This window comes from Myotis nattereri (assembly GCF_964212035.1).
Source record: "Myotis nattereri genome assembly, chromosome: 4".
NCBI classification, from domain to species: Eukaryota; Metazoa; Chordata; class Mammalia; order Chiroptera; family Vespertilionidae; genus Myotis; species Myotis nattereri.
In genome coordinates this window covers 5,466,443-5,489,060 of record NC_138079.1, presented here as the reverse complement: position 1 = coordinate 5,489,060, position 22,618 = coordinate 5,466,443, and the positions used below count along the sequence as shown (strand labels likewise).

At 40.2% G+C, this 22,618-nt stretch overlaps 1 protein-coding gene across 2 annotated transcripts in view; it reads left to right on the top strand.

Moving 5' to 3' along the window:
• The window catches only part of LMBRD2 (LMBR1 domain containing 2), a 43,160-nt gene extending 20,870 nt beyond the window's left edge, over window positions 1–22,290 (top strand). The window contains exons 8-18 of one of the 2 annotated variants that reach the window (XM_081089406.1): window positions 557–670; window positions 928–1,111; window positions 4,128–4,309; window positions 5,060–5,193; window positions 6,871–6,976; window positions 7,870–7,967; window positions 10,719–10,822; window positions 14,470–14,516; window positions 15,783–15,888; window positions 18,483–18,609; window positions 19,908–22,290. In XM_081089406.1, the coding sequence (XP_080945532.1) occupies window positions 557–670; window positions 928–1,111; window positions 4,128–4,309; window positions 5,060–5,193; window positions 6,871–6,976; window positions 7,870–7,967; window positions 10,719–10,822; window positions 14,470–14,516; window positions 15,783–15,888; window positions 18,483–18,609; window positions 19,908–19,968 (1,263 nt within the window). In that variant the 3' untranslated portion in view covers window positions 19,969–22,290. Of the gene's footprint in view, window positions 1–556; window positions 671–927; window positions 1,112–4,127; window positions 4,310–5,059; window positions 5,194–6,870; window positions 6,977–7,869; window positions 7,968–10,718; window positions 10,823–14,469; window positions 14,517–15,782; window positions 15,889–18,479; window positions 18,610–19,907 lie in introns of both variants that reach the window. The other variant, XM_081089405.1, reaches the window with a different exon arrangement.
• Window positions 22,291–22,618: the final 328 nt, after the last annotated feature.

Below are 22,618 nucleotides of genomic sequence, written 5' to 3'. Positions count from 1 at the left end.
TTTGTGATTTTTCTTCATTATTTAGCTGGGAAAATAACTGACAGTTTCATTAGGTGCTTACCTAGAAAGATCCTTTTAAATACCAGGTGCTTCATGTGGGCAGTGTTCCTCTGTCTTACTCATCCCCAGCTAGTTTTTCTGAGCGCAAAGATTAATATTAATAGAGGTAAGGTAAGAATAAAATCAGTGCATCTTCTTTTTTTTTAAGAGAGAGAGAGAGAAACAACAATGTGAGAGAGAAATATTGATCAGTTGCCTCCTGTATGCACCAACTGGAGATGGAACCTGCAATCCAGGCATATGCCTGTGAACCCACAGCATTTTGGTGTATGGGACAACAATCCAACCAGCTGAGCCACTGGGCTCAATGCATCTTTTAAAACATTTTCAAAAAAATGTTATCAACAAAACCTCCAACTATTTAGAGATGACAATAAAGGAAGATATTCTTGAGAAAATTAAAATTAGAAATGCCTCAGAATAAAAGATTTTTAACAAAATAAAATTTTTATCTTTTTGCAAATAAGATTTTTAAAAATCTACTTGTTCCCTTTAGTGCCCTACAGAGTATCAGGAAAAAATGGGTAGGAACATGGATGATTATGAAGATTTTGATGAAAAGCATAATACCTATCCAAGTGAAAAAAGTCTGGTGAAATTACATAAACAGGTAACTTTATTAATTAAAGCTATATTACTTAATGATATTTCAGTCAGATTTATAATTACTGCCCACAGAAAATAAGGGAGAATTATTCACTGAACATAACTGTTACCTATACTACCGAATGTTAACTTCCTTGGCCCCATCCAGGAAATGCCACTAGCACTTCTCATTGTTGTAACAACCAAAACGTGCTCCTTAACGGGGAGTTGAACACAGTTGGATCAGAATACTGACAGATATACCCCTATTCTCTCTCTTAGGTTATTTACTCAGTTCAGAGGCACCGTCGAACTCAAGTACAATGGCAGATCCTTCTGGAACAAGCATTTTATCTAGAAGATGTAGCAAAGAATGAAACTAGTGCTACTCATCAGTTTGTTCACACCTTTCAATCGCCAGAACCGGAAAATAGATTTGTCCAGTATTTTTATAGTCCTGCAGTTGGTATGTAATTTGATATAAATTTCAAAGTTTAATGATGATAATTTTTCTGAAGAAAAAAATGTATATATTTTCACCAATGTGAAGTTGAATTATATTTGTATTATTTGACTTACGCCAAGTGGTAATATTATGTATCTGGTAAACTTTCCCCCCCAAAGAAAACTATTTTACTTTTCATTTGACATATAATCTATCATTTTGCACTGTTACTTCACAGACAACCAAAATTCTAGCGAAAATGTGTGTGCTATATCAAGCATATTTTGTATATATATATATACTTAAAGTAATTAGAATTCTAAGTAGTTTCGCATCACAAACTTGGGTCACTCCTTCAATCTTGACATACTACAAAAAATATTCCTGTAAGAAGTACTCTTTGATTATTTACATTTATTAATCTATTTTCAAAACCTATACTCAATTATTCTATCCTCCCTTATGATTATTTATGACACTTTCTTCAGTGTTATGGAGTTTAATATGAAGAATTTAATGAACATACCAGTGTCATGGTATTAAAACTTCTGTTTACCTTAGATATTCAAATAAATGCTTATGTTCACTTGATTCTCTTTTGTATGTTTGGTTTTCAGTATGAACACATAATGGTGGTCATAATAAATCTCTCAGACATCTTCTTCAGTGAGGATCTTTCCTAATTAAATGAGGGAATGATGTGACACTTGTTTTCATTCATTTGACAAATATTTGAACTCATATATCCTATGTATTGTTGGGTGCTTGATATATATCAAATGAATAGAAAAGATAAAAATTTCTGCCCTTGTGGAATGAGAAAAATAGTCAATATACACATAAAGATATAAATACAATGCTGAGTAGGTGGTTGGCTATAGAAATCAGGGTTCAGAGCAGAAGTCTGGTCTGAAAATGTAAATGAGAGGGTCACCCATGGGTAGGTGGACCATGGGTGGGGATAAACCAGTGAAGAAGTGATGGGAGAGAGAAGAGATAGTCTGAAGCCCAAGCCTGAGGCATTCCAGACTTTAGGCATCGGGTTGATGAGGAGGAGCCCACAGAACAGACTAGAAACGGAGGGGTCGATGAGATAGGAAAACTAGGACAGTGAAGTCTTGAGGAAAGGGGTATATAAAGCACCTCTTCAAATGTTGCAGGTAGGTCGAGTATCATGAATACTAAGACTTGCCCGTTGCATTTCAGGGAGGTGAGGTCGGGTAAGGGTATAAAAAGCCAGGTTGGAGTTTAAAAATAAAAATAAAAAGGAGAGCAGGTAGGAGCAGTAAGAATAGAAAACTCTCAAAATGTTTTCCTCATAAAAGCGAATAGAAACAAGAGGTAGTAGCCAAGGGAGGATGGCAGGGTCAAGAGATATTATAGACGCCATTTGTGAATGGCATCTAAGAGGGAATTGAGGAGACAGAGGAGAATGCTGGGGGCAGTGCTCATGTGCAGGGGAGATGAAATGGAAACAGTGAGCAATGAAGAGGAGGGCCTTAGGAGGTAAGGCACAGATGTACCTGAGCAGATGAGAAGATGTAACGGTGGAACCTGGGGAGGTCTTCTTTGGCCAGCTTCTATTTTTCCAGTGAAGTTCTGGGAGTAAGTGATTTTGGAGGAAAGAAGAGAAGGTGCAGAATATTTGCTTAGGAGACTGTGCGTGGAGAAAATTGGTGGATTGCAGTAGGCTAGCCAGGCAGTGTTCAGGGTCCACTTGAAGCTGGTGATTAAGAATTTAAAGTGAGGCGAGCCAACAAAGTTGTGTGACTTCCTCCTTCAGTGACCTGCTCCACAGCTGCCGGCTCAGGGTAGCCACGGGGTTGGTAGCCAGGGCATGGCCTAGTTCAGCAAGTATAAGGAAGTAAGAGGAAGCAAAAGGATTGGGACTTTGGGGAATGGTTGCCTCAAAGACTGGAGTCTGAGCTGGTAAAGAAAGCAATAAAGGACATCAGGTGTTAAGTGGCAATGAAAAGGTGATAGAATAAATGGACTGTTGGTCCAGGCAGAGACAGTCAGTAGAGTTGGAATACTAGATGAAGGTGTTGCTTGGACACAGGGATGCTGTAATGAGATTACAAGGGAGGGTTGGGGTTATTGGCAGTCAAAGGCTTGGAGAATGAGCAGTTGATGTAGGGTGGAGGACAGAATCATTGGAGGAGAGGAGGTGAAGGAAGTGGAAGACCAGAGTTTTGAAGGGAGTATCGTCCGTGTGGCTGTAAATCACTAGGAATTAATTATGCTGGGAACAGAGTTGAAAAGATCTAGAGTGAGCCAGGAACTCAATGTGCAATGAATGAAGTGAAATGCAGCCTTTTCAGTTTTGTGAGTTTTCTTCTTTTTTAAAAAACTTTTATTTTTACCTAAAGAAAGATTTAACAAAAAGTTACCAGAATATTAACAAAGAATTTCCATGTACCCTTCACCCAGATTCTCCACTTGTTAACATCTGACCATAATTATTTTCTTTTCTCTTTCTCTCTGTGTATATATTTTTCCTTAATCTTTTCAAGGTTGAATCCAGACATGATGCCTTTTAACCCAGAAATGTTTCTGTGTGTATTTTTTTTTTTTTTATAAATAAAGACATTTTCTAACATAACCAAGTACAGTGGTCAAAATCAGGTTGGGCATTGTAGTCAGTTGTCTTGTCCTCCATCTCCTTTCCTCAGGAGCAGGTTCCGTCTGTGTTTTGTGACATTGTTGTTTTTGAGAACACAGGCCAGTTTTGTTTTTTCCAGCCCCTGGGTTTGAGTTTGAAGTTTTCTCATGATTAGATGCGGTTCTGTAACGTTGGCAGGAACCCTGCAGCAGCGATACTGTCTTCTCATCGTGCATCCTAGCAGGAGGCACCTGAGATGTTGGTCCCATTATTGGTGATCATTCGGTTGGGTGGTGTCTGCCTGCTCCCTCCACTGTAAAACTACTGTTTTCTTCTCTGCAATTGTGTATCTTATATGGAGATATTTTGAAACAATGCAAATACACCATTACTCCTTTATGGTTTCCATAATAATTTTCTTCTTTTCTCTTTCAGAGTGGTACTGGGAGTGTCTTTTGCGACCATGGTTTTACAGAATACTGGCTGTGGTTTTGTCTGTCTTCTCTGTGATTGTCGTGTGGTCAGAGTGCACGTTCTTTAGCACGACACCTGTCTTATCCCTCTTTGCAGTCTTCATACAGCTGGCTGAAAAAACATATAATTATATTTATATCGAGGTCAGTTTGTATCTGCTATTAATAATTGTCCATTCGTAGTATAACCCTTAACTGTAGTATCTTTTCTCCATATATTTCTTCTAGCAATAATGCAAATAGTGAAGTTATTAATTTACATTTCCAAAAAAAAGCTTCATCGATTTACGCAGACTATAAAAACTATAAGAACTGTATCTCAGGACAGATGACAAGATACAAACTAGTGCAAAATACCCTTTTGGGAATACTTGCATTCTTTTTATGCCAGCGAAGCCACATAGCTTATAGTCGTCATGTGAGGGAGTTGCCCAGGGAATGGGAGAGCAGGCTCACTTCAGGAGGTAGATTTGAAATTTAGGGATAAAATGTGAAAATGGTTGAGATGTAGAATTTTTCACATACTTTAGTTTTATTAAATAGCTAAAAAATAATCTGTTACAGTAGCCCTAGCTGGTTTGGCTCAAGTGGATAGAGTGTTGGCCTGCGGACTGAAAGGTCCCTAGTTCGATTTCCGGTCGGGGCACATGCCTGGGTTGCAGGCTTGATCCCCAGTAGGGGGTGTGCAGGAGGCAGCCGATGAGTAATTCTCTCTCATCATTGATATTTCTATCTCTCTCCCTCACCTTTTCTGTAATCAATAAAAATATATTTTAAAAAATTTGTTACAGTATTTAAATTTTAGAATGTCAAATGTTAGCCAGAAATAAAGGATAAGGCTGTGACAGGGTATAGAGTCCATTGTCTTAATCTGTTTTTGTTTTTTGTTTTCAGATTGCTTGCTTCCTTTCCATCTTCTTCCTAAGTATCTGTGTTTATTCTACTGTGTTCAGGATTCGTGTGTTTAACTATTACTACTTGGCTTCACATCACCAGACTGATGCGTACAGCCTTCTTTTCAGTGGCATGTAAGTAGATTGTATTTAGAAACAAGGGAAGTGTCTTTATGGCATACATCCTTATTGAGTTCTCTTTTATTTATCAGTTTTCCACTAACATCTGTATTTCTCTGAGCTAATTAAGTTTAAATATTAATTAGATATTTGTTGATTGCTAGCTAAATACTGCTTGAAGCTTCAGGTTAAAATGGGGATGTTAGATTAGGATGAAAAAGAAAGGCATAGTGAACCTGGATTTACCAATTAGAGATTGCATAAGTAGATTAGTAAAATATAGGAACATGAGAGAGGTTAGAGACTAAATCAGACCTAGGGGGTATTCTGAGATTCAGTGGCCTCAAACTGAAGTGTAGAGGACTGAGAAAACCAACAGGAATAATTTGTGCCAAGAAATTTAGCAAGAGTTTTGAGAGAGAACTTTAGCTTGGGCTAGGTTGCACCATGTTAAATTAGTTATATTGGGTATTCATAAGGGCTGGACTAGGCAGGTTTGCAGAGGAATCATTAAAGAAAGTATCTGTAAGACTTTTTTGTTAACCTTTTTTACCCAAATAATTATAAATTCATAGGAACTTGCAAATGTAATACAAAGAGTTCTCCTATCAACCTTCCTCCAGTTTTCCCCAGTGGGGACACTTTCTATAGCTGTTCTACAATATCAGAACCAGGAAATTTACATTTATACATTACTACTAACTAGACAACAGACCTTATTTAATTCTCACTATTTTTATCCTTTATTCGTGTGTGTTTGTGTAAATTCCTATAACACAACTGCCCCACCCCCCCAAAATTATATACATTTTAACATCTGATAGCTCAATTTTGAAAGTAAAATGTATTTTAATAAACACTGCCTTTATAATTCTGAAAGTGTGTGTATACATTTCTGGGGACACTATATTTTATCACCACATCCCTCATATTACCTCTCTATTTTTCAATTACAGTTGACATTCAATATTATTCCGTATTCGTTTTAGATATATAGCATCCTGGTTAGATAATCGTGTACTCTACAGAGTAGTCCCCCTGATATTACAAGTACAGCCTGGCCCGCACATGTAGTTATTACAACATTGACCATATTCCCCGTGCTGTACTTTACATCGCTGTGACTGTTCTGTAACTATCAATCTGTACTTCTTAATCCCTTCACGCTCTCTCCCTTCATTTTCCTCTCTCCTCTCTTCAACTCTGTAGTTCTGTAAGGTTCTCTTTTTATCTGGACAGCTTGAACTCTAACAGTTCTTTATACCTAAGTTACCAGATTGTGTACTTTGATACAGCTTCAGATCTTTCATATATGAGCACGTTCACCTTGAGGATGTTACCGTCCTCGTCATGCCACTGAGAGATGGCACAGATGGTAGACTTGGACGAGGTGCATCCAAAGGCACTTCACTAGTTCTTGGGATAAAGCAGCAGCAAACATTACCAAAGCGGGCAGCCTGAGACTGGAGTTTTGCCTTGTAGGTGTTGATATTTTTAAGGAAGATGTGATTAATAGTATGTTCAGAATATCTTCCAAGTAAGGGAGTTTCACTTTAATAATTCAAAAGATATATAATACAGATAGATGAAAGTAATAGTTACAGTGATCTGAAATGTTCTCAGTACATTTCAGTATAAAATGTATTTTGCTACTTTCTTTTTACATATTCTGTTTATAAATTCTTATTGCAGGTTATTTTGCCGTTTGACTCCTCCTTTATGTCTTAATTTCTTGGGGTTGACCCATATGGATTCCTCCATCTCTCACCAGAATACGCAACCAACTGCTTATACATCTGTAAGTATGGTCAGCAAGCAGAGTTCTTTAGATTCATAGTCTATATGGGATGTTATTACTGATAAAAAAATTTTTAATATATTTTATTGATTTTTTACAGAGAGGAAGGGAGAGGGATAGAGAGTTGGAAACATCAGTGAGAGAGAAACATTGATCAGCTGCCCCCTGCACACCCCCTACCAGGGATGTGCCTGCAACCCAGGTACATGCCCTTGACCGGAATCGAACATGGGACCCCCCAGTCTGCAGGCCGATGCTCCATCCACCGAGCCAAGCTGGTCAGGGCACTGATAAAATTTTTAATTCAGAAAAGTTCTAAAGCATTATTTGGATCTTTTTAAAATAACTAAAACTGTCTTTTAAATGTTATATATATAATTGCTAATGACTGGATGAAAGTGATTTTGCTTTTATTATAAAAAAGTGTTTTCTGGTTTACATAGATCATCTGGTAGTATTAATAGACTTGACCTATAATAATAGGGACTTTTATATCTCTAGTCTTAATGTATATGATAATGTTCAGTAATGCTTATAAAATATTAACTTTCTTTAGAGGAAAACCTTTTAAAGTAAGCAAATTAAGGTATAATCAGCACATGACATTGTATTAGCTTAAGTTGTACATCATCATGGTTTGAAATATACATATATTGAGAAATGATTACAGTCAATTTAGTTAACATTCATCACCTCAATAACAATTTCTTTTCTTGTGATAAGAATTTAAAAATCAGTTCATTTAGTGCTTTATTTATACTTTTTCAAAAGCCCGTGTTTATTTATATAACTGGCTATGTGTGAATTCTCTAATGACGGAAAAAATAAAATATCAGGGGGACTACTCTGTACTAATTTAACTTATTTTTTTCTACTTTTGCCTTTCTTTTCAGATTATGGGTTCCATGAAAGTTTTATCCTTTATTGCAGATGGATTCTATATATATTATCCTATGCTGGTAGTAATTCTCTGCATTGCTACTTATTTTAGGTAAGAAAATTAGCATCGTTTATTTTCCCACATACTCTTAGCCGTATCTGGGTATCGTTTCTTCTTACAACTCTTTTAAATATTTATTGCTTGGGTTCTGGTTGTTTGTTTTATTGTGGCTTTGGGGATGTTGGGGATAGTTTAAAAGGATTGCTTGAGTGATGAAGTAAGGCATTTTCTATGAAGATATTTTCAGGAAAAGAGAGGTAGAGTTATTCATTACAAATACTTAGGCTACAAGTGATAGGATTAATTACAGAGTGTTAACTTGAAGCCCTGGCCTTCAACACTGACAGCCAAGTATCCTATATTATAAAAGCCCAGCGACCATAATGGCAGAATGACCGCTGGACCAGTCACTATGAGGTGCACTCTCCACCGATTGGCCCCTTTCCCCGGCTGGCAGGCTCTCATAGCCCAATGGTGAACGAGGACTCGGGGGTGAGTGGCCGAGGATGTGGGTGGCACCAGGCCAAGGTCCCTGCCCCACCGGTCACCCCACACACAGAGGGCGACCCAGGGGTGGGGGTGGGACTGGCGAGCGGGCGGAACAGCCAACCTCTTGGCCCCTCCACCCGGCCGGCAGGCTCCTATCGCTGATGGCGAACGGGGAACCGAAGTGGTTGGCAGCAGGGGGGCGGGGCCGGCTACCAGCAGCTGGGGAAGGTGGCCCTGATCGCAGGCTAGGCCTAGGGACCGTACCTGCACACAATTTTGTACACCAGGCCTCTAGTCTATATATATAAAAAGCTAATATGGTAAGGGTCCATCCGGGTAATGACATCATGTAGTAACGCCCGGCTTCCTCTCCCTAGCGACTAGCCTCCTTGCAGTTTCTTCAGCCCAGGAACATGACTTGCTTTATAGCCAGGTAGAAACATTTCACACTTTAACCAAATGTCTGTGAAGCGTTTTCCTATGCCTCATCTCATTTGATCCTCACAAAAGTCCTGGAGTAGGTAGATAGGAGACTTGGTGGAATCCTATTTTCTTTTCATTAGCTGGAAAATGGAGATTTAAAGTAAGAAATGGTGGACCTTGAAAATGACTTCAGGTTTTCTCACTGCACAGAATATAGTCAAACACTCCTGCAGTTAAATATTTTACCCTTTGTTCTCCCTGCATGATCTACAATAATAATCTTCTTCATGTTAATATTTACTGCTGTGTTGCTGACAATTACCTGAAAGAGAAGTTGGGGTGCTTCACTGGGCTGGAAAAAGTTTAGCTAAATCAGAAAGCAGGTCTAATTAGCAAGTTTGTTCTATATCTATAAAAGGCTAAGTTGACTCGTGCATGTGTGATACATATAAAGCTCTCGCTGGCACCAATCGCACACGTGTGTTTCCATCTGTCATTGTCAATTGTGAATTTGGTTGACACTTTTATTATAGAGAAAGGGTGAATAGCGATATTAAAATATTTCTTATATATAATTTCCTTTCAGTGTGCACAAATTCGTGCACCGGGCCACTCGTAGCTTATAAAACACCCCACACTCGGCTTCTGACCAGTAACGTAAATAGAGCTTTCCCCACAATCATTCCTGGGTTTCTAGATGCTTCAGATCATAGCCAGCCCAGAAGGTCAAGTGAAGAGTGATTGCAATCAGGCAGCACGTGTAAGGCTCGGAAGTACACAGGCTGCTCTTTTCATAGGATTAGCAGAATTGATAGACTCTTAGAGGTAAGACCTAGACTCAAAGGACAGGTGTGCTTGGCTTCTAGCACTGTCTGCCCTGCTTCCACATGTTAGGTGCCCTCCTCCTGTACTCTGTCTACCCGCTTCACTGCTTGAATGCTCCATGACATACCACAAGTGCTGCTTTTTAAAAAATGTTTGATTGATGTTAATCAGTTTGCTTTTCTAACAAAAATAAGTTGCATCCCATGACTTTTTACTTAAATCTTCTAATACCAATATAAGGTTATTACAGATAATATGTATGTACTCACATTAGGATAATGAGTACATAGACAATATTGTGTGAAATAAATTGTCTATTGGATTTTCAAAAACATCTATATTGTACCTTTTTATAATTTAAGATAACACTGTTAATATGAACTGACAATAAATCTATTGTTTTGAGTTTTTGCTGTTAGGTAGAAAAGACTTAGGTTTATACTGTGAAAAGCATGTACTAAAGGAAGAAAACAGTCATCCTTTGGCTGTCCAGAACTAAGCTGATTGTATGCTTAGTCACTTAAAAAGTTTCTAAAACTATTAATGGAACATTAGAGCTTGTGATGTACAAATTATTTCTTCTCATGTTAGTAGCTGTTTTGGTAAGAGTAGCCTTTCTTCTTACCTTATGAGGTTATGATATGTATCAAGTAATAGATGAGTGGGATAGTGCTTTTTCAACTGTAAAATCTTAAATATAAGGAATCAGTAGTATTAAAGTTGCTGTTTGAATATAAGAAAATAATAAATTGCTTTTATATTATAGTTATTGTTTAGCATCCTTTTATAATACTTTTCTTAACATACGCTAATGGTCTAACTGGCTTTGTTTTCTTAAGAAATCTGGGTATGTGGCATACCCTAGTCAGTGGACTACTGGACATATAAGCTTCTTAGAAAGGGAAGTAAGTACTTCTTAAAGACAAATGAAACTCTGTATAACTTGCTGTGATAATTAATAATAAAACATAGGCTTCTTTGAGGGTGACAGCACTAAAAAACAGCTTATCTAAGCAGTTACACTGTGAAATAATGCTTTTTAAAAAAATCTCCTTTTTTTACTAGTTTGGGAACTCGTTGTTTGAATCTACTTGGTTTCCAGCAGTTCATGGGAGATAATGATATGACCTCAGACTTAGTTGATGAAGGAAAAGAATTAATCAGGCGAGGTAAGATTTGTATTTTTAAATAAATGGAGGAAGAGTGCAAGACTCCAAATACAGAATTAGAATTAATGTTTGTTAATTTATAATATTTATTCTATCTTGGGAAATTGCAAATTAATGTTTTTAGCTAAAAACCTACATAAAATCTTCATAGTAAAAATAACTAGAAAACAAATGATTTCTCATCTGTCTTTAGGAAATTTTGCAGTAGAAATTATGTAGTATGTCTGCAGCTAAAAAATGCCCTTGTACAGTGTTGGAGTCATTTTCAGGTTTGCTTTGAGACAGATATGCAAGTTTAGTACATCTGTAAAGCTTATTAATTTAAAAAATCATCAGCTTAAGACTGAATAGGGATCATTCAGTCCAAGGGTGGTTTTTAGAATGTGGTGGGTGATCATTACCAGCCTGTTAGAATATATGGCCCTCTACTAGAAGCTAATCTCAAAACTGAATGCATCAAGTTCCCTGATGTTCAAGGGATGGTAGGATAGGAAAACAGGAAAAGTAAAACTTAAGTTTTCGGACAGTGGTACTCTCCTTACTTGGGTCTGGGCTTTTATGTGATCACTAGTTGAATGTAAGCCAAAATTGATTACGGCTCTAAAATAAGCTGGGTAGCCTTCCATGCTCTCATAGGGAGGGGTGTCTAGTTAACATAATAGCTCTGTTGCTTTTTGCATTAATTAGACCACATCTGGGGGATCATATCCAGTCCTGGGTAAGACTTTCAAGAGTAAGAATGGTAAATCAGAAGGTATTTAGAGGACAGAATTAGTAGTCTGTAAAGCATTTCTTATGGGAAAAAGAAAAACAACAACAAGCAACCACTGAATATATAGCCATGTATATATATAAAAGCCATATATCTATGTAATAAAGGCCTAAGCGGCCATTACGGTGGAACAACTGGTTGCTATGATGTGCACTGACCACCAGGGGGGCAGATGCTTAATGCAGGAGCTGCCCCCTGTGGTCAGTGCACTCCCACAGGGGGAGCACCGCTTAGCCAGAAGCTGGGCTCATGGCTGGCAAGCGCAGTGGAGGTGGCGGAAGCCTCTCTCATCTCTGCGACAGCGCTAAGGGGCAGCGAGCCAAGTGGTAAGGAGCAGTGAGCAGGCAGAAGGTAAGAAATGAGAGGTCCTGGACTGCGAGAGGGTGCAGGCAAGGCTGAGGGACCCCCCCCCCTCCTCCAGTGCACAATTTTGTGCACCGAGCCTCTAGTCCTATCTAATAAAAAAGAAACATGGTAATTAGCCGTACATCTGCTACCCTTCCCATTGGCTAATCAGGGTGATATGCAAATTAACTGCCAGCCAAGATGGCGGCCGGCAGCCAGGCAGCTTGAAGCTAACATGAGGCTTGCTTGCTTCAGTGACGGAGGAAGCCAGTGTTCCCCGCCTGCCGCTGCCAGCTTCTGAGCTTGCAGTTTGAAACATTGTTACAAATATAGAAGCTAAACAAAACCCCAGAAAACTGCTTTCAGCCAGCCGGGATCTCAGAGCTGGAGTTGATACAGTGTTTCAATTATAGAACCCAAACAAACCAGATACCTGATTTCTGCAGCAGAGACCTCAGACCTGGAGCCAGAGCTAAAGCTGGCCCAGAATAAAAAAGAAAAAAAAAGGAGCAGTTGGGAGCTTCAGTCACCCGCCAGCCTGAAAACAGCCCTCAGCCCCTCACCCAGACTGGCCAGGCACCCCAGTGGTGACCCCCACCCTGAAGAGGGTGTGACCTGCTGCATACAGCCATCATCCCCTCACCCAGGCTGGCCAGGCGCCCCAGTGGGGACCCCCACCCTGATCCTTCAGGGCAAACCAGCCGGCCCCCACCCGTGCACCAGGCCTCTATCCTATATAGTAAAAGGGTAATATGCCTCCCAGCACCAGGATCAGCAGAGCTGCGAGGCCTCCCGGCACCGGGATCAGCGTGACAGGGCAGCACCCAAACCCTCTGATCGCCCTGTGGCTCTGTGTGTGACAGGGGGCGGGGCCACAACCTCCCTATCCGCCCTGCTCTGTTCGTGACAGGGGAAGGCACCTCAGCGCCCTGATCAGCCCTGCTCTGTGCCTGATAGGGGGGAGCTCCCCAACCCCCTGATCGGCCCTGCTCTGTGTGTGACAGGGTGCGGTGCCCCAACTCTCCCCCATGGGCCCTGCTCTGTGTGTGACAGGGGAGAGCCATAACCTCCCCATCGGCCCTGCCCTGAGTGTGACAGTGGCGGCACCCCAACCCCCTGATCGGCCCTGCTCTGTGGGTGATAGAGGGCAGCGCCCCAACCCGCCCCCCCCCCCCCCATGGGCCCTGCTCAGTGTGTGATGGGGTAGAGCCATAACCTCCCCATCGGCCCTGCCCTGAGTGTGACAGTGGCGGCACCCCAACCCCTTGATCGGCCCTGCTCTGTGGGTGATAGAGGGCGGTGCCCCAACCCCATGATCTGCCCTGCTCTGTGTGTGACAGGGGGCAGTGCCCCAACTCCCCTATCGGCCCTACTCTGTGAGTGACAGGGGGGAGCTCCCCAACACCCTGATTGACCCTGCTCTGTGTGTGACAGGGTATGGAGCCCCAACCCTCCTGATGGGCCCTGCTCTGTGCGTGACAGGGGGCAGCGCCCCAACCCCCTGATTGGCCCTGCTCTGTGCATGACAGGGGGTGACGCCACAACCTCCCCATCGACCCTGCCTTGAGTGTAACAGCGGGCGGTGCCCCAACCCCCCAATTGGTCCTACCCTGAGCGTGACTGAGGGTGGCATCGCAATCTCCCAATCCGCCCTGGTCTGTGCATGACGGGGGGTGGCGCCCCAACTCCCCAATTGGCCCTGCTCTGAGCCCGACCAGGGCCTGCACCTAGGGATTGGGCCTGCCCTCTGCCACCCGGGAGCAGGCCTAAGCCAGCTGGTCATTATCTCCCGAGGGGTCCCAGACTGCGAGAGGGCACAGGCCAGGCTGAGGGACTCCCTCTCCCCCCCCCCCCCCCCCCCCGAGTGCACAAATTTTTGTGCACCGGGCCTCTAGTATATATATATAAAAGCCAAGTGACTGGAATGCTGCAACAACCGGTTGCTTTGCCTGCGGCCCCTCCCCCTAGCCAGCCCCGCTCCCCATGAGGTTCCCTCCATCCCTGGCCTGCTGACCTCCCGCAGCCCCGCCCCACTTGCTGGCCCAACCCCAATTGGGCTCTGATTGAGTTGGGGCCGGCACCAACCTCCTGTGGCCCCTTCCCCCAGCTGGCCCAGCCCCATTCGGCCCTAATCGCGGCAGGCCGGCCAGACCCCACCCATGCACAAATTCGTGCACCACGCCTCTAATAAAATAAGATTAAAGACTCTTATGCAGAAAGAAATATGAACTTAATTTAGAAGATAGGACATAAAGAAAAGAGAAGTTACAGAGGAGCAAATTTCTAATCACCATGGAGAAGAACTTTTTCTCACTGAAACTGGACAGCCTAAAGGGCCATCTCCAGCAAGAGCAGAGAAGGTGCTCTCTGTGGAGTTAGGTGATCTCTAAGTCCCTTTCCTTCATAACCTTTTACCTTTGACTTCGTAGTAATTTAAGGAAAATTGGTCATAACCTGATACCTTTACTTAGTTACTCTGCATCTAATTAAGTCATGTTATACCAAATTTGAAATTACTTTTCTTCTCTAGAGAAGAGAAAAAGGCAAAGGCAAGAAGAAGGTGAAAATCGAAGAAGAGTAAGTACAGTACTTATTAAATTGCTGTAACCTAAACATTGATGTGAAATATCAAAAAAAAATCATACTGATTTAGAATAATTGGCTAGAGACCAGAGAATAGTTAGAAAAGACGTGAGATACATTTTTAAAGAAAGGTAATTTTACTAGTTTCAGATATACATGCTAGGTGCCCTGTCAGACATGTTTTAACAAGTTATCAGTGATAAATTCATGTCCAACATCTAGCAGTATCTTGAATAAGGTAGATGCTCAGTAAATAATTTTTTATTAAATGAATGAATACATTCATGCAGTCTTACTTTGAAAGTAACTTTGATCGATTTAAAATTATACATTTCATAATATGACACTAATTTTATCCATCTCTAATTTTTCTTCAGTCTTCTGTTTGCTGAGGCTAATTAGCCTCCTAGAGAGTGAAAAGGCAAAAAATGAGAAAACAGTTCCAGTCACGACAGATTTTCAGCACGTAGGTGTGCTGAGCTGGAGAGGGGAAGGCGCGGAGACATGCTGTTGTCTTCACGTGCTGAGTGTGTGTTGTGAGAAAGGAGACTTGGGCTTTATTTCGGAGTCATGACTAGAACCAAGGAGTGGAAGTTACTGGAGATGAAGTTCACTTCTGAGAATGTTCATGTTTACCAGGAGTGATCATGCATAGACATCTCATGTCACCTAGGAAGAGGGCCGAAAAGCATCTGCATGGCTACTTTAGAATGAAACCCTGCACTGCATGGGAGGCTGAATTAGGTGACCTCCCACGTCCCTTTCAAGTCTAAGAATTTAAAGAGTTGATTCCTAGTTACTATGGTTTTAGCGACTTTCAGACCACATACAATGCCATGTGAGTCATTATCTAATTATCTTTGCTTACAGCTTTAATTTTGCTATCAAACATTTATTTAGAGGCTCTAAATTCATAGTTAATTCAGGGGGAAGAAAATTTTGTTAACATCTCATTAGTTATTAGGAGTTCTCATAACTTCTACATTGTCAAGGTAAGTTTATTGTAGGTATAATATTGTTTTGACATTTTAGATAGGAGAATTAAATAACACAATAATCAATAGCTAGCAAATTCATTTGTAAAAGTTAAGTTTGGAAACTTAAAATCATGTAGAGATAAGAAAAATTATTGACCTATGATTTTTAAAGGCACTATGCTGGTTATACTGATTATGTGATGAATTTCTGATGAAAATAATTAAATTATATTTTCTGCCTGTGAGTTCTTTTGTTATATATTCATCTGTGTTTCTTTCCTAGGAATGGAAAGAACGATATGGACACAATAGAGAAGATTCCACTAGAAATAGAAATGTTCATGTTGACCCAAAAGAGTCAAATTTTTCAGAAATGAGTACGACCCGATGTGAGTAGTTTATTGTCTGTGTGTTTTTTCTTGTTCTTGCCTGTGTAGACTGAGGACGGTGACATCTGTTCAGATGTGCTTCTGCAGTGACTTTCTGTTTCCATCCTCTAATGCAGTGGTTCTCAACCTCCCTAATGCCGCGACCCTTTAATGCAGTTCCTCATGTTGTGGTGACCCCCAATTTCATTGTTACAAATTGAACATAATTAAACCATAGTGATTAATCACAAAAACAATATGTAATTATGTGTTTTCCAATGGTCTTAGGCGACCCCTGTGAAAGGGTCGTTCGACCCCCAAAGGGGTTGCGACCCACAGGTTGAGAACCGCTGCTCTGGTGTATTAGAGGGAGGGAGCCTCAAATGTGCATTCTGGTAGGAAAAGGGGACATCTGGAATATAGATGAGCATTTGTAATTGTACTATCCTAAATAATAGTACTTATTCCCAGGCATAGCGTAGGCAGATATGGATTTCCATTATTTACCTAGATTTTTTTTGTTTTTATTTTCAAAATATTTTTTATTGATTTCAGAGAGGAAGGAAGAGGGAAGAGATAGAAACATCAATGATGAGAGAGAATCTTTGATTGGCTGCCTCCTGCACACCCCACACTAGGAATCAAGCCCACAACCCAGGCATGTGCCCTGACTGGGAATCAAACCATGACCTCCTGGTTCATAGGTTGATGCTCAACTGAGCCAGACAGCCAGGCTTGATGTTTTTCTTTTCTATTAGTAGACTTAAGCCTCAATTCAGTCATCTATAATAATAATAAAAGCATAATGTGCTAATTAAACCGAACGTCCTTCTGGACAAAGCCATGGTGGGCGGGGCTGAGGCCCTAGCACAAATGTTGTGCATCGGGCCTCTAGTGTTTATAATAGTTGACTGGCCCATATATGTCGGGCACTTTCCCAGGTGCTCACAATGTATTGAGGGACTGATGCCAGGCCAGAGACATTTGTCAGTGGGTTGAGTTAAGAAACCTCACTACGTCCTTAATCCTACCATCTGCCCCTGGAAAGGTGCCGGGAAGCCTGTGTTTGTGCAGAACCAGCACTGTTTTTAAGGGAGATGCTGAGGGAACTCAGCTCAGGTGGTGGGAGAAATTCTCTATTGAGAGAGGATTTCTGTGATAAAGAAGTACTTAACTGAGTGTTCACAAATGAATAGTACTCTAGCCAGGTAAAGGTGCAGAAGGACTGATGAGGGACAGGAGAGAACCTTTGGGGAAATGCACGTTTTTCTTTGATTAGAGCCTAAGTATGAGGAGCCTGACAAGAGGGGAGGCTACAGAGATACTGGGACCCTAATGAGCAGAGACCCTGGAGATAAAGAGGAAAGGATGGATTTGAAGGACACTTAGGGTAGAAAGAAGAGGGAAGAGCTAAAGTTTAGTTAAAGCTAGGAATAAAGGGAGGATTTTACAAAAAGATTTGGAAGCTTGCCTACCATCGAATAGGAGTCAGCAGTGCAAGGATCTGAGAGTGTGGGAGAATGGTTAGAGAGACCCTGGCATGTGGTAGGCAACCAGTATTTGCTGAATGAATGAGAGAAAAGATGACAGGTTGAGTCCAAGATGACAAAAATGAAAGATATGATCAAAAAGAACTCTATCGTAGCTCTTGGGCTGCTCAGAGCTACACTGTGACAGTTTATTGTTAGTGAAGAAAACCCATTCAGTACGCAGGACAGAGAGTTAGTGCTCGAGGGTCCGTGCCGACCAGGATGGAACCAGTAGTCACATGTGACTGTCGAGCATTTGCAGTGTGGCTGGTGCTCCATGATGAATGATAATATTTTGGATATATTTAGTTAGATTAAATATATTAAAATTAATTTCCCCTGTTTCATTTTACTTCTTTAATGTAGCTATTAGAATAATTAAAAGCCAATATGGGGCTGGCATTTCATTTTGGTTGGACATTGCTGCTCTATTGGGGAAAAGATTCAGGCCTTTCTTTTTTTCTTCTTTTGTTATTGAATTTACTGGGGTGATATTAGTTAATAAAATTACATAGTTCAGGCCTTTCTTAAAGAGCTGGAGTTGAGTGTGTTTTTACCACCCCAAGTCAAGTAACACATAATACAATATAAGATGATGTATTATGAATTGTATACCTGAAACCTGTATAATTTTATTAACCAATGTTACCCCAGTAAATTCAATAAAAAAAAAAAAAAGCTGGAGTTGAGTATACCTTAAAGAAAATTTTAGCCAAGAAATGAGGTGTAGCAGCCCCTGTAAAACCAACTGTGAAACCAACTGAAACTTGATTTGATTATGAGTAATTTTATTGTTATGATACTATTGTTAAATATTAACTCCTTCATAGTAATTAAGTCTTTGCACTGTAGCTGCTTCTGAGCTTAGACTAGCGATAAGGCTGGATTTTTCCTTGTTTTCTATCATATTATTTATCATTTTAATCTGATTATAAGGAACCATGTAGTTATCATTTTCTAATACTGTTGTCACAATCAAAATCAAGATCTTTTATAATTTTGACTTTTCTTTCTGTGAATTCATAGACTGTGACCTATAAAGACAATAGAAAAATAACCATATTATTTTTTCTTCTTTTGCAGCAGCATCTAAATATACGAGGGCCAATAATAGGACTGAAAGGGATCGAATAGAACTCTTACAAGATGTAGAACCTTTGGATTTTAATGCAGAAGCATTTACTGATGATCCTCTTGAATCTGAATCAGGAAGGTAAGTTCTAGCTGTGTCATGTTGGCTCCAGCATGCCGCTGAAATCTTAGTAACATACTGGCCTGATGAGATAAATATACAAGGAAAATGTTCATCTTTACTACTAAAAAAAGCATATTCATTCCATCCAGTGTTGCTCAATGGTTGAGAGTTGACCTATGAACCAGGAGGTCATGGTTTGATTCCCGGTCAACATGCCCAGGGTTGTGAGCTTGATCCCCAGTACAGGGCATGCAGGAGACAGCTGATGAATGATCAGCATCATTTTTACCTCTCTCCCTCTCCTTTCCTCTCTGAAATCAATAAAGATATATACTTTTAAAATATATCTTTATTGATTTTTTACAGAGAGGCAGGGAGAGGGATAGAGAATTAGAAACATCGATGAGAGAGAAACATTGATCAGCTGCCTCCTGCACACCCCCTACTGGGGATGTGCCCACAACCAAGGTACATGTACTCTCACTGGAATGGAACCCGGACCCTTCAGTCCGCAGGCCGACGCTCTGTCCACTGAGCCAAATAGGTTAGGGCAATAAAAATATTTTTAAAAGCATATTAAGCAAACTTTGATGCCTTTCTATACTTTCTAATGTTTTTCTATTTTTAAAATTATAGCGTCCAGTGATGGTAACTGAAATCTTAATAAACTGCTAATGACATTACACATTGATAGTAAGAGTCTTAACAATATCTATTTCTGACAATCTCATTTATGAAATTTATCATATTTAACAATAGCCTCCTCGCTATGACTGGGTGTTAGACACTATTCTAAGCACTTTTACAATTATATTGTATTTTATGGTTGTATATCCAATTGGATTTGTACCTAGAGAGGCTCAGTAACTTACCCAGCATCACACAGTTTGTAAATGGCAAAGTCAGGTATTCAAACCCTAGGACTCTGGCTACAGACTCTGTGCTTTTAGACATGATACTATGTGGAAATAGATAAAAACAAAATATCATACACATGAAGATATTCATTTAACATTCAAGAGTGGTTATTAAGTGCTTTAAGTTCCACAATGTGTTTTACATCTCTCCACCCCTTTCCTTTTACATCTCTCAGCCTGTGATTCATGCATTCTAGGCTCTAAACAGACAGTTGTTAATTGATGTATAACTAAGTAAATCCCTTTGGGATAATATCCTTGGAAAATAGGTTTCTACTTTCAGCTACTGAATAGATATTACGGTGCTTATAAATTATTTAGTTACTTCCTTTGAATGTGTCCTCGTTTTTCTCTCCTCTATTATTTTGATCTCAGATCATATTTTTATCCACCTTTCAGGTATCAGCCCGGTGGACGATACCTCTCGATGTCTCGCAGCAGAATATTTGATGATGTTTAAAGTCTGAAAGAATTCATGGAATAACTAACCGCAGCCAATCAGTTCAGTCTTTATGAATATCTGTATACCCTAAAATGTACACTGTACTCTTGGTGATAAACAAAAGGCACTGAAAATCAGTCACATCTTAGTAATAGTTCATGCTCCATTGAATAGAGTATCATCTTTTCTAATAGAATTTATTACATACCATTCCTGAAGTGTCTGCCTTAGTTTGGAGTACAGTTAATTCATGGAGGGATTTAATTCATGATAAAGATCAGTATGTGTTGAGAACATGTAGTTTAATTTGTTTCATATTGTTTTTTTCAGGAAAGTTGATTTAAAGCTCCAAGGAAGCCCTAAGTCAAACTATAATATTATACCACTTTATTTTGATTAACATTTTTGCTATTTCTAAAAAATATGTTAATCTTGTATTTCCCAAAGAATTGAAGACCACGATAACCATATTTACAAAACCCATGTTGTAAAACAAGGCTTGTTTACCAGACGTAAGTAGGTGTAAAAAGTTCCTTTCCAGCTCTGTATGCGTGTTGGGGAGGTCTTGGCATGTACAGTTCAGACTAGACTTCAGTGACAGTGCTGGTGTCTGCAGCACGTGTGTGGTAACTGGGCGAAGTGTAACTCTTAGTCTTTGGTAGTAACTGGAAGCTGCCAGTGCTTTGTTATGCCTTGTAAAAGATGTTCATTTCGGAGAGAAGTGTCCACCTTTCTCATTGAGCATGTTGATTTAAGTCTTGATTATTCCATTTAAGGAGAATCATACACATAATGGTAAATAGTGTTGTTGTTTTTTAATAACCAAAGAGTCCCACAGAATTCTCTAATATTTAAAGGTGCATATTTATGCTTTTTGAAAAAGAATATCTGGTTATTCAAAGGCAAAAAGTTAATCCATTTTCTGTTATTACTACTAATAACACTTCAATTGTGGTTTCTAGCAAACAGAAAACTACAGGCATACCTTAGAGATATTGTGGATTCGGTTCCAGACCACAGCAATAAAGTGAGTCTAATACTTTTGCTGGTGGAGGGTATTGCCTTTAATTTGTAAAAAAAATAAAACAACAACAAAAAAAACCCCAAACCGTAACATCTCTAGGTTGCAATAAGGCATAGCGCAATAAAATGAGTTATGTTTATATATTAGAATGGAAATCCTATCTAATAAAGAGGGAATATGCTAATTGACCCTCATGCTGTCGCAAAGATGGTGGTACCCACAGCCAATAAGGAGGGAATATGCTAATTGACTGCCCTACCCTCAAAAATGGTGGCGCCCACAGCCACAAGTTGGCGGTGCCCAGTTCCTTCAGCCCCCCAGCCGCCCAGGGCCGGCCCAAGGAACAAGCAAGCCTTGGATGGCGGCTGCCCAGCCACCCAGGGCCACCCGAGGCTCAGGTGACCAGGACCGGCCGAGGCTTGCGCTGCCGGCAGTGGCAGCTGCAGAGATGTGATGGGGCATCGCCTTCCCCTGATCACCAGGTGGCCTCCCACCCCTGAGGGCTCCCGGACCATGAGAGGGGACAGGCAGGGCTGAGGAACCCCCACTCCAGTACATGAATTTTCATGCACCGGATCTCTAGTATGTAATAACTTGTTGGTTTAAACATGCTAATTATTTTTAATTGATTTTTTTAACCTTTGTGGTTAAGTCAGAGTTAGGTGTTATATTTTAAATCATCACATTACTCACTGAATATAAAGGAGCAAAACATGTTTACAGAGAGGTTTTTATGTCCCTGAAATGTTCGCACATCTTCAAGGACCCATGCTCAGGTTCACCCAGTGGTGACTGTACTTGAACTTGCCCATGCAGTCTCAGTTACAAACCTCTTGTCCAGGGGAACTTGTCCTGTGCTCACATTCACTCTTAAGCATTCCAGTTTAAAGATGAATTATATAGTCACTCTAACAATATGATGATATGTTCCTTGAAAGTAATCCTTCCTGAATCATAATTTTTTATTTTAATTTTCCTCTTTACTTAGTGTTATCATGTGAATTTGTAAAGACACAGTTCTATGCAGATACTGAAAGTATATCACCCTATTTATCTAATTTTCTTAAATTTTTATGATTTTTTGAGATTAGCTGCCCTTTAACATAATTATCAATGGATAGATTTTACTCTCAGTCGAAGGTCATAGAGAGTGTCCATTTGAGATCACACATACACAGCCTTTTATTGTGAAGTGTGGTTAGAGCAAAATTGGCCAGGAGCAGAGATAATTTAATACTGCTTGTAATTTCATGATTGACCATGGAATACCTTGGGCAAGTCATGTAACCTTTTGCTGCCTCAGTTTCTTCGTTTGCAAAATAAAGATGATACTTGCTATTTATCGACTGATCTACCTCACAAAGCTATTGTGAGGGTATTGAGTTGATGTTGATATGGTGGAGTTTAAAAAGAACAAAATCAGTCGTTCGCTGTCCTGTTTTTCCTAGTCTATTTGAAGGTGTTGGATGGGAAATGATCACCCCACAAAAGGATCCAGTTTCTTATTATTACAAAGAACCCCACAAGTTCCCTCAGTGGAAACTTTTGGGAAATTCACCAAAAGTCCTCTGAAAATAGTACTGTTTTATTATTTAGTTTTAGGGTTTCTTTGGAATATTTCTCTTAAGTATAACGTTGTTTCTT